The sequence below is a fragment of the Phoca vitulina genome, unplaced genomic scaffold (genome assembly GCF_004348235.1).
Source record: "Phoca vitulina isolate PV1807 unplaced genomic scaffold, GSC_HSeal_1.0 scaffold22, whole genome shotgun sequence".
NCBI lineage: Eukaryota > Metazoa > Chordata > Mammalia > Carnivora > Phocidae > Phoca > Phoca vitulina.
This window is the reverse complement of record NW_022589725.1, coordinates 5350323-5362662: the sequence shown is the minus strand read 5'-3', so window position 1 is coordinate 5362662 and position 12340 is coordinate 5350323. Positions and strand designations below refer to the sequence as shown.

At 42.4% G+C, this 12340-nt stretch overlaps 1 protein-coding gene across 2 annotated transcripts in view; it reads right to left on the bottom strand.

The window, feature by feature from the left end:
- CHD6 (chromodomain helicase DNA binding protein 6) overlaps nt 1-12340 on the bottom strand; it is a 191225-nt gene that overhangs the window by 66432 nt on the left and 112453 nt on the right. For both annotated transcript variants that reach the window (XM_032419783.1, XM_032419784.1), the window contains one exon: nt 3852-4047. In XM_032419783.1, coding sequence (XP_032275674.1) covers nt 3852-4047 — 196 coding nt within the window. The remainder of the gene's footprint in view (nt 1-3851; nt 4048-12340) is intronic.

Sequence of the window (12340 nt, the reverse complement as noted above, 5' to 3'; positions counted from 1 at the left end):
ACCCTGAGATCGCCATGACCTGAGCCGAAATCAAGAGTCAGACGCTTAACCGACTGAGCCACCCAGGCGCCCCTAAAGCTCATCTTTTGATCCTCCATTATACTTCTGTGTCTACTTCTTAAATGGTTCAGATCTAGGCATGGGAGAGGGATAGAATTTACTGGAGTCCTCAGGCTCTAACAAGACCAAAGGAAACAGCATATGACACCTGATATCATTTGTTTTACGAAGACCTAGATTTAAAAAGACATCTCTAGCGATTCCTAAGCCTAATTCTATCCCCAAAGCATAGAAAACCCCAGCCACATGATCAGAAGAAAATGATGAATGAGTGTTTAATAATAATAATAATAATAATAATAATAATAATAAACACCAGAAAAGGTAATAGTGCTCTCTGACTTTCAGCTGACTTCTCAGAGAAAGGAGCTATGTTCTCCAGCCATGGAAGCTGGTTTCTCTGCAGACCTGCCTCAGGGACTCAGGCCTACTTAGCTGAGCCCAGCCTCCCCTAATCAGGCTGGCTTCACTTTCAAGGCTCTGAGAGGGTCTGCCTTCAATCAGTCAAGAAACAGCTCCTCAGCATTGGCACTGCTTCCCCATGCCGGCCTGCCTGGAGATAACCATGGACTGCACCAGATCTTTCCAAGCTGTTTGAGGCCAGAATGAACACATTTTCTATCATCTGAGCTCAGACCTCTGGAGCCATGCTGAAATCCTACTAGGGTAGGGCATAAGACCCTGTTCATAATGAGATTCTTTTTTCTGTGGTCCTGATATTTATGTCAGGCAGAACACATCTCAATCCACACACAGATCAATGTTCTGTGCCAAGGCCATCTTCCAAAAGAAATACAACCATCCTCTATCAGAGCAGGAATTGTGGTTCTTCAATAACCATAAAGGACTACAGACGACTGAAAGCTTTCACTGTTTACAAAAAATTTTCATATTTTACAAAAAATATTAGATTACATACGTATGTGTGAATGACTATGTGTAAGTTAACATGATGTAACTAGCAAGGACAGTACCAGGGAACAGCCTGGTTAAGTTTTCTACTATTAGGGTTAGGAATGCATCTGACTGATGTTCACAGCTGAACTTAGCTGTAGTCCTGGGAACCACATGATGGTCTTGGGGTCCCAGTGTCCAGACTCTCTCCCCACATTGTATTTATAGCACACAGCACGAGGTCATGTGGCAGGGGGAGCATGCGTACTGAGTGTGCACTGTTCTGTGGGCAGCCTCCAGCCCTCACGCTCCTCCCCACACCAAGCAAGTACACAACTTTGATCCATCTCTGTGGGCGACTCAGAACTACACTTTCCTTTCTCTGTCACGTCTTCTTCACAGCCCACCAATCCCACTCCCCACGAACACTGCACTGATCTGATTTCCTTGCCCTAACATTATCCTTCCCAATTCTTTCATTTCTACCCAGTCTGGCACGCATTTCAAAAAATAGAGGACAGTTCCCTCTAAGCTACCAAACTTTTACATAAAAATAACAACAACAAGAACAACAACAACAAAGCAGAGTAGTAGATCTAGATCTAGATCTAGAAGACCCAGTGGCCAGTCTGGGGGCCCACGAGTTGAGGGATTTTCACTCTAACTTGGACCCGGGACTACCACTGATGCCCTCACTCATTTACCTTCTGCCACATCCTTGCTTCAAGTTCCCACCCTGGATGGCCCGGAGCACTGGTGGTCTTTGTTTCCCCACTGAGGCCGAGCATTACAGCAAGTTCAGAAACTGACTCAGCGGACTAAAAGCCTCACGTGGTCCAATTTCCATCTGACTTTGCTGCTATTCCTTTTATTCATCTCTTGCCAGCTCCCCAGCGGTGGACATTTAAAACAGCTTTTCCAAAGCTTCTCCCTTCTCCCCAGACCCCAATTCCGGATAGCCCCGTCCATCCTCTCTGGCTGCTGTGCATACAAATCAATCCCCTCAGATGACTTCACCTTCCCCCCCAGGCTCCACCACTCTCATTCTTGCTAGTTCCATCTCTTGGCATGGGCACCTATTCGCAATTGGTCATGTCCAGGATTTCACCTAGGTGAAGCATGGTGATCCCCAAATCCTTGTCCTGACCATGACCTGCCTCCAAATGCTGGCCACATGCTTCCAATTTCCCTCCTAGAAATTCCTCCAGGCGTGCCTTGCCATCATGGGCTCAAATTGGCCAGCCAATTTCAGCTTCTCACACCATCATTCTCCTGGGTACCAAGGCTCACAGTCAGGTGAGCACTGCAAAGGAGCACAGAACTTCACAGTTGGCAAGGACTTAAGAGCTCATCTGTATCAGGGTCAGCAAACTTCTGCTATAATAGTAGATATTTTAGATGTTGTGGGCTATGGTCTCTGTTGTGATACTCAACCCTGCCCCTGTAACATGACAACACCAGAGATATTATGTATTATGGATGGGTGTGGCTGTAGTCCAGTAAAAGTACTTCAAGCCGGCTAGCCAACAGGCGCTAGCTTCCCACCACCTGGTCTATATCACTATCCTAGTTCGGTTCTTGCCAGTTCCCTAATCAAATATTAGTTTTTGCTTATTTTTATGCCAGTGTCAAGCACATTATTCATTATATCTAGCAACTCACCTTTGACCCAAATATCCCTTCACCATAGAGAAGCCTGATGGGGCACTAGTCGTGTCCACTGATTTTCTCTGATGCTGGACGTTGAACACAGGGCCACACAGTTTGCTTCACAAATGATTTCTCCCCCTGAATTTTAGCCAATTATCACCAATTTAATAATTTAAAGTGCCATTTTTTCAACTAGTGGGCTGCTTTCTTCAAAAAAAATCTTGCTTGGAAACTCATTAAATGAAAAAGGCAAAGCAGAACGAGTGTGGGAAGTGGTGTAAGCTCCTCTGCTGACTTGCTGTCCCTCGCAGGGGGGCCTCCTTCAGGTTTGTGACACAGAAGCCTCTACACCGCTTTTATCAATCACTGTATCATGAAAAAGGTTTTGAGCTACCCACCACCCTCCCCACTACATACTTGCAATCCTAGTATTGGCAAATATCCCACGATACAATATATACTTAGCGCGAAGTTTATCGTTCATGAAAATGGATGTACATCTAGAAATGGTATTCTTGACAAGTCACAATCTTTTTGGCTGATGTACTGTCCAATGTGGCCAGAATGCCATTGTTTTTACTTTGAAGCAGGGTTGATGAAGGACTCTGACCCAGAGAACTCTTAGCTCTGTCATTTTCTTGCTTGTTTATGCTTATTTTAAAACTGTATTAACTCCAATCTTTACAGTAATCTTTTAAAGCCAGCCATTATTTAATTTGGTTAAAACTAAAAAATATGTCCACAAATTCATTCGATTGGGCACATATACACTCTAACATGTAGCATTAAGTCAAGAGCAAATGAACGAGGGAGGGCGCCTGTCACCCTGGCCACCAATGGAATTTTGTGTTATCTCCTTTACTATACGTGACATATGACCATCTAAGAAACCAACCAGTGAAAATGCCTAAATCACTCTGTATTATCAAAAATTAGAGAACTAGTTAAGCTTAATATTTTTCTTTATGTTGGATAATAAAAATAAACAGTAGTTCTAGTCTCTATCTGGAGGCCACCACTGTGCAAAACCATCTGGTTTAAAGCAAAAAGAAAGAACCACTCCCTGATTAGTGGGAAAGGTCGACATGACTTTTCATTCAGTTGACCCCTGCCCGAGGCCCTAAGCCTGCCGTCCAGCTGACAGCACAGCACGAGCAAGGCAGACACCCTACAGCAAGCCGGGCCCCATGGTGATGTTCTCAGATGCAGGGGCAGCTAAGGCAAACAGCAATCATCCTAGTGGTTACCTGCAAGTCATTTTGTGGGTTCCAGTCTGAATCAAATATGATGCAGGTATCGGCGGCTGTGAGATTGATGCCCAGGCCTCCCGCTCTGGTGCACAGAAGAAAGACAAAGCGGTCTGAGTCTGGCTTACAGAACCGGTCGATGGCTGCCTGGCGCAGGTTTCCCCGTACTCGCCCATCAATTCGCTCATAGGTGTATCTGAGGGGACCCAAACGAACGAAAGCCCAGGTGTTAATCATACTTCAATGGAGAGCAGCAAACAACGCAGGAAGCTGTTGACCCGCAGCCTTATATCCCTCACTTCTAGTTTGGACCAACTGAGAGCAGTCTGTGAGAAATCCCTCCCGTCCATATAGGCAGCAGGGCAGACGCCTAAGACTGCACTGCAAAACGTACCCCCCCAAAACAAGCAAACAAAAACCAAACCAAAACAAAAATATCAGCCACAAACTAAGGACCAGAAGAATTGTAAACATAAAATATCAATCCCCACAGCCTGAGCAACTTATTCTCCAGTATTTCCCAGTTTTCACTTGCACCAAATCTAATCATAAGACCAGGAAAAGCAAGTAAGAGCCTCAAACATCTACTTTAAGTAGTGGTCTTCACAAGGAATCAAAGTTCGAATCAGTGTGTAGCTGCTCTGGGGTACCCTGAAAATGGTAAGCAGACTGTACTGACAGGCAGGCCTTGTGCACCTGGGCTGGTCATTTCCGGCCCATCAGTTCTCCCAGGCAGCACACTGCCATGCATAGAAACCACAGGAAGGTTTCTGAGCTGTGTTGGGGGCAGGGGGACAACAACTGAGGACTTTTTAGAGGGAAATAAAATGGGGAAGTGAAGCTGACTATCATTAAGAAGGCACATACCTGTGTGGAAACAAGGGTGAAAAGCACGGTAGGGGATAGGATAAAAGGAAGGAGAGCATATTACTAGCTGTCCATTCAATTAAAGTACACAGAGGGTATCTTCATGATGGAATCATGTGATTAATACAGAATTAAAATAGAGTAGCAATGTGGACAGCTGCTGACATCTTACTCTCTTCTTACTTACCCTAACAATGAATAAATTCACAAGGGGATATTACCCTGGGCCCAATTCTGACCGCCAAGCAGGAACTGGTTGGTAAAGTAGAACTAAAAGGAACCTTGTGACAAAAGGACCAAGTCGCCCTGGACCCAACAGCAGCCAGGAACATGGATCCTGACACCAAACCTTATCAGTAGCCCACAGTTTGGGAAATCAGATCTTTAAAACCTCAGATAAATAACTGGTAAGAGAATAAGGATAGACACTCTAGGGGTAGATGACTCTGTTTGGCTCTAGAAAACGGAGTGTGGCAATAGGATTTCCTCCAGGATTCTGACTTCCTTGAGGAAAAGGAAAATCCATGTAAAGAAACCATCCAAGGAAATAACATGTAGAGAAACCAGACCAACTCAGGCTCAAAAGGGACACGTACAAAGCCAAAAAAACCAAGTCTGAAAACACTGTCTTCCTTTGACAAAGCCACAGTGCATCAACACCTGGAATTACAGGTGTAGATTTTCCCTTTTTCTTCTTTTTTAATGTAATAAACTTAAGCATAATATGTGGGACTACAGTAGTAAATAAAACAGGAGGTGGTGACTTAGAAAGGCAGACTAGGAAGAGACTGTGTCATAAGATAAAAGCAAAGGGTTGTATGTCTGGATTCTATAAAACCAAAAGGCAGTTAGATATAATGGTCATTATCATTACTAATAGCCACAGCAGTAATATTAGCAGCAAGCTCTTACGAGTCAAGCTCTGTGCCAGGCACTGTGATACATCCTTGATATGCACCATCCCATTTACGTCTCATGATAATCCTAAGGACTGGTTTTATTGTCATCCCCATTATACATTCGAGGAAACTTCAAAAACAAAAACAAAACCCCCACAAGCAAACTAATTTGCTCAGTCACTGAGCAGGTGAGTGAGTTGAACTGAGACCCATTTGACTCCAAGTCCACATTCTTAACCAGTTTGCTGTATAGCCTTTGTATTGTACCCTACACTTCAATGCAGGAGGGTGGAAAGACTGCCCTGAACACTTAAAAGAGAAAATTAAAGATAAATGAGAAACACCAGTAAATTTAGGAAGCTGATAACTCTAGTGGAAGCTGGAAGAAACTATAGGCACCAACATGGTTTTGATAAACCAGCGCACTGAGGTCTGTACTGGGTACTCAGAAGTTTGGGTGTGTGGGTAATGGGATGCAAGCAGCACAGGATTTGGAGTCAGGGGACAAGGTTGAGATTCAATTAAACAGGCATTGTCACCACCCCCACTGTCACACATGTGAACAATTAATGCTGAAGGCACAGAGAGGACACCCCAGCCATCAGAGGAGAGCGAGATGCCCATGGATCGAGGGAGGCAGGGAATTAGCACAACTCTAAGGAGGAGGAGAAATCAATAAATAGCGAAGCTAGAGCTCAACAGTCCCCCAGGGAGAAAATTCCCATACAATTATAGTGTTTTGCCAGCTATGATCTAAAAACAGTTTGAGAAATTGTGCAGGATGATTGGAACATTAATTCTCATTTCTATTACTTGTTCAGTTTTGAGGGAATGCTCTCAAAGAACACAAAACTAAAAATCCATCCCATTATGTGAGTTCTTTTAAGCTGTTCCTCACCCCCTCCTTTCTGAGCCAAATCCTTTGGCTATGCCCTCACCCCTGTATGAGAATATGGCATGAAATTAAGCGGGAACAAAACCAAACCGACAGCTGGAGAGACAACGAGGCTCAGAGAACAAAGAAAATCTTGAGGGCTAGTAAGTCTGAATGAAGAAATCAGACATCAAAAAATTTTCCACACCACACATCGGTGCAGTAATTAACCCTCTGCATCAACTATATTTTGAACAAAGTCCCTGGGAGTTTATGTGGCTCATCAAACTGTAATTCTCAGTCACTGTCAAATTTCAACAAGAAGCAGGTGGCAGCCTGGAAAACCTGAGTGCTTTGTTTTGGGGAGGGGGGTGGTGACGCGTTTTGGGCACAACAGGAAATGCTGACCTCAGAAGGCCTGAAGGGAAATGAAAAGCTTTCTCATCTCTCAGCAATAACTAGCTGGAAAACATAAAGAATTAAACAAATAAGGGCGCCTGGGTGGCTCAGTTATTAAGCGTCTGCCTTCGGCTCAGGTCATGATCCCAGGGTCCTGGGATCGAGCCCCGAATCGGGCTCCCTGCTCCGCGGGAAGCCTGCTTCTCCCTCTCCCACTCCCCCTGCTTGTGTTCTTTCTCTCGCTTTGTCTCTCTCTGTCAAATAAATAAATAAAATCTTAAAAAAAAAAAAAAAGAATTAAAAAAATCCCATTCACAATAGCCATACACATACAGAATACTTAGGATTATGCTCAGAGTAAGAAATATGCAGGACTCGGCGACATGACTCTAGGTGCCATGTTGGTTGGTTCACCATGTCCCTTAACACCTACAAGGTTCTAGCACAAGGCAGGTACTTCATAAATATTTACTGAATCAACAGTGTATATGAAAGACCTGAATACCTGCAGTGAATATCAGGTTCTTCAGTTTTACAAAGATATCAATCCTGTCCTACTAAATGTGAAAAAGCCAATCAAAATCCCAACAAATGGATATGTATGTATAAATACAAATATACATATTTGTGTATATACACATACACTTATATATTATTTTTTTCTGTAGTCAGGGACAGATTAAAAAAGAATAATTCTGAAGTTTATCCGCAATAATACATGAGCAAAGGAATAGAAATACTGATCAAAAGAATACAAAGGTTAAACACACACCAGCATAGATAATAAGTATATTTTATGGGCAGTGTTTTATATGAATGGAGGAAAAGATGTACTATTTAATAAATAAAAAATCAGACACATTTGGAAATAAATTAGATCCCCATTATATACCATTTGCCAAAATTACAGAAAGACTAAGATTCAAATGTAAAATTAAAAAAAAAATCAAAGAAATCCAGTTAAAGACTCTCAGGTGAGAAAAAACTTAATTCAAGGGGTGCTTGGGGGGCTCAGTTGGTTAAGCATCTGACTCTTGATCTCAGGGGTCATGAGTTCAAGCCCTGTGCTGGGCTCCACGCTGGGCATGAAGCCTATTTTAAAAAAAGAAAAGGAAAGAAAAGAAAAGAAAAGAAAAGAAAGAAGGAAGGAAGGAAGGAAGGAAGAAAGAAAGAAAGAACTCAATACTGCAGAATATCCAAAGGGATCAGGCATTGGTGGCACCAGGTAACCCTGAAAATGGGGATGCAGAGTCTAAAACAGAGGAACTGGCTGAATATCTGTGCAAGTATCAGCCTACAGATCACCGACCCCAGCCTCGAAGAGGGTAAAACAGGAGACCTGTACTGCGCTCTACCCCAGGGATACCAACCACAGTTACTTCTCTCTAGCCCTTCCCCCCAGTCGGCTCCCAGTACAATCAAATTCCCACCCTCTAGGCAGAAGAGAGGAAGAGAGACACCCTGAAATACAGACACTGGACGTTCCCCAATGAGACGGTGTAGCTAAACGGACAGTGTTCACACACAGGATGAGTCACCGAGGCTCTGCTTCCGGTACAGACCGGGAAGGCCCTCACACACCAACCCTCCAGCAAGTAACCACCAGAAAATGGGCAAAATACAAAACACAAAATAAAAAACCCACGGATGAAGAGAAAAACCGATCTGAGGGCACTGGAGAGTTGAGGCAAGAAGGCAGATTTTGGAGAGGAACAGAAACTTGCAGTTTTGGCCCGAGGGGAAGCCACCGTTAGGGCGGCAGAGGTACACGCAGCCGACGTGGATAAAAAGCCCCTGTCTTTCAGCCCAGAGGCACCAGAGGCACCGGAGGAAGGAGTGTGGGGCAACCAGGACTGCCAGAGGGTGAGCGGGGATCTGTAGAAAGCAGAGACACGAGGCTCTGGCGCAAGACTCTGCTGAAGCCTGGCTGACCTCTCCACTCACACACGCCGCTGACCGGACACGGACAGGAAGCGCATTCGGACTCTCAGCCAGTTACCTGCCTCCAAATAAAACTCGCCATCTTCACAGCAACCGAACAGAATCCTGAATCTCCACAACAAAATATTGACAATGTTCAGGGAACCCCAAAATTATGCAACAAAATTGTGTGAAGAAACAGGAGAAATGTGACCCATTATTAAGGGAAAAGGCAATCAACAGGTGTCACATCTAAAATGTTATAATTAAAGCAGCTATTGTAATTACGCTCAGTGAAGGAATGTATGTAATAAAGAAAAGACAGGCAATCACAGCAAAGGAACACAAAAGTAAGAATCACGTGGAAAGCTTAGAACTCGAACACAATCTCTAAAATATGGAAAGCACTGAATGGGCATAGTTATAAGCTCGGCGGAAATGACTGAGAAAAGAGTCAGAGTGCCAGAAGACAGATAAAACAAAAGACGAAAGAAAAACACACACTGAGACAAATAAAAGAATAGAGCCCATGGAAAGTGGAACAATACGAGAAGGTCAAACATACAGGTGACTGGAGTCTCACAAAGAAATAGAAGAATGGGGCAAAAGGAAAAAAGAAACTGAAGGAATATTGACCCAGCACTTCAAAGCTGGATGAAAGATAAACATGTACAAATTTAAGAAGCTCAATGAAATCTGCACAGGATGAATGCCACACATCACTGCTGAAAATAAAAAATTAAAATCTTAGTAAAACAACACATTACATACAGGGGAAAGAGGGACATAAATGACTGCAGATCTTGTCAGAAACCATGGGGCCAGAACACAGTGGAGTAACATTTAAAGTGTCGAAAGGAGAAAAAAGGCCAACCTAGAATTCTAACATGAAAGGGATATAAACGAACAAAAAGAAAAAAATCTGACTTGGAGAAAACAAAAACCACCTCTATAATGATTCATCTTAGAAAGGCAGACAATGCACCTATGAAACAACCAGTTGAATGCTACAAAAATTGAAAAATTAGAGAAGAAAATGTTCTAGGAAATTGAAAATATAATTACATAATGAAAACCTAGGGGCTAAAGTGGGAGGACAGAGTACGAGAAAGAATTCCACCAGAGGTGTAGCAAAACATAGTAAGATGGAAAGGAAAGAAAATCAGGTGACTGGTCCAGAAGGTCTGACATACAAATAACAGGAATTCCACAAAGAGAAAACAGAACAAGAAGTTTTAAAATGGAAGATAAAATACAAATTCCCCAGAACTGAAGGAACACAGATTTCAGATGAGAAAGACCTGCTCAGTATCCGGTTCAACGGACCCCATACTAGGACAGTTCAGTGTATAATTCCACAGCACTGGGACAAAGAGGGTAAATCAAAGCTTCTGAACAGAAAAACATGTCACATACACAGACCAGGAAGCACAAGGCCTTTGAGCTTCTAAGCAGCAACCATGGAAACTAGAAGACAGGGGACCAAACCCTCAAAATTCTGTGGGGAAATTATTTCTAACCTAGAATCCCAAACTCAGCCAAACGGTTACTCAAGAATGAGAGCAGACTGAAAACATTCCAGGGAGGGAGGGTCCACATTCACTCATCATCCACCCTTCCTCAGAAGCCCCCTGAAGCTGTCCATGGGATCCACCAAGGAGATTTCATTCAAGAGAAAAGGGAAGACACTTGTCATGTGATGAAGGCAGGGAGAGCACAGGTGGCGGCGTGTACCAGGAGGGAAGAGCACCTGGCCGGAGAGGGGCGCCCATGTGGCCCCGAGCAGATGCAGCGAACGCGCCTGACTGTAACAAGAGGAGATTTAGCCAACCAGGGTACGTTTTGGAGCTGAAATTATACTAAGGAAATAGAAAAATAGGCAATCAAATAAAAAGATAATTTTTAGTTTCAGGGAAACTAAAAACTGTGGGAGAAAAAAACTGTCAACAGCATACTAGATGGCTGGGCTGTCACTTAGCATTTGCGTAAGTCATGTGGTGGTGATGAGGGGCAATGAGAGAAGACAAATGCTCATCGTCCATAGTGGGAACAGGTAATACCTAAAATTAAAAATCATCAAGAAATTACTACTACTACTAACATTTTTTAGGTATAGCTATAAATACTCAAAATAACAGCATAAAAACAGTTTAAAGTAATAGTTGTTGAGGCTGGGAAAATTGGGGCTGGGTGGGAAGGGTGCTATCAGGAGAGGCATTTTTTGAAAGTCTAACGAAATAGTTTGGCTCTTTAAAATGTGTGTGTGGGGGCGCCTGAGTGGCTCAGTTGTTAAGCGTCTGCCTTCGGCTCAGGTCATGATCCCAGGGTCCTGGGATCGAGCCCCTCATCGGGCTCCCTGCTCGGCAGGAAGCGTGCTTCCTCTCTCTCCCACTCCCCCTGCTTGTGTTCCCTCTCTCGCTGTGTCTCTGTCAAATAAATAAAATCTTAAAAAAAAAAAAAAATGTGCGTGTATAACTTTGCTGGAAATAAAAACTAAATTAAAAAGAGAAAAGTAACAATGATATTAAGGCCAGAAGAACCCTGTTGGATGCAGCTGGGTTTGGGTTTACAAAAAAAGTGTAAAGAAAATACTTAAGAGTATTTATATGAGTGTGTGGTTGAAAGATAGGGGAAGCCTTTTTAAGCCTATTAGTTTAAGCATTTAACTTTAAATTTAAGCATATATAAGCATTTAAGTTTATTGAAAGCTGTTTTAAGAGTTTTAAGAATGCGAGTTTTGACTATTATAAAACTTGAAACTTCTAAAAATAAGATAAACAAAACCCATACCCATAAACAAAAAGTCAAAAACAACACACTGGGGAAGTATTTATGCTATATTCTTAAGTAAACAAATCATTCTTATAATAAAAAGGCAAAGAGCAACAGAAAATGGAGGAAGAACATGAATAAGCAGTTCATGCACACAAAACTATAAACAGCTAAAATATATGGAAAATACTCTCATTATTACCCAGAAATACAACTTAAAACAAAAGACCATAATTTTGGCTCATTGGATGAGCTAAGATTAAGTGGCAAAAACATTACTGATCAGAGTATGGGCGGGGAAGCACTGCTGAAAGTGAAAGCACTGCATAAAAGCAACATCTTTCTAGAGGGTGTTTTGGAAATAAGTATCAAGTGCTTTTAAAATTGTACATAAAAATTTATCCTAAGGAAATAACTGGAAACATTCACAATGATCCTAAAGAGATAACTACAGAGTTCCTTAAAATCCTGAAAAACTGAGAACAACCTATGAGGCAGAGTACCATCAAAATTATGGTTTAGAAAATAAGTTTAAAAAAAAATCATGATATATTAAATAAAAAGGTGAACTACAAAGTAGAATGTAGAAATATAAACAAATGGACAACAAAACTAAATGTCTGTATGCACAAAATGAAAAAGACAACCCCCTGAGTACGAGTGGGAGCCTGGAGCCAGCGGTGGGGTTATTTATGTCTGTATTTTCAAGAGAAATTTAATATTTAAATAATTTGAAAACAAAATGAGCAATAGATGAG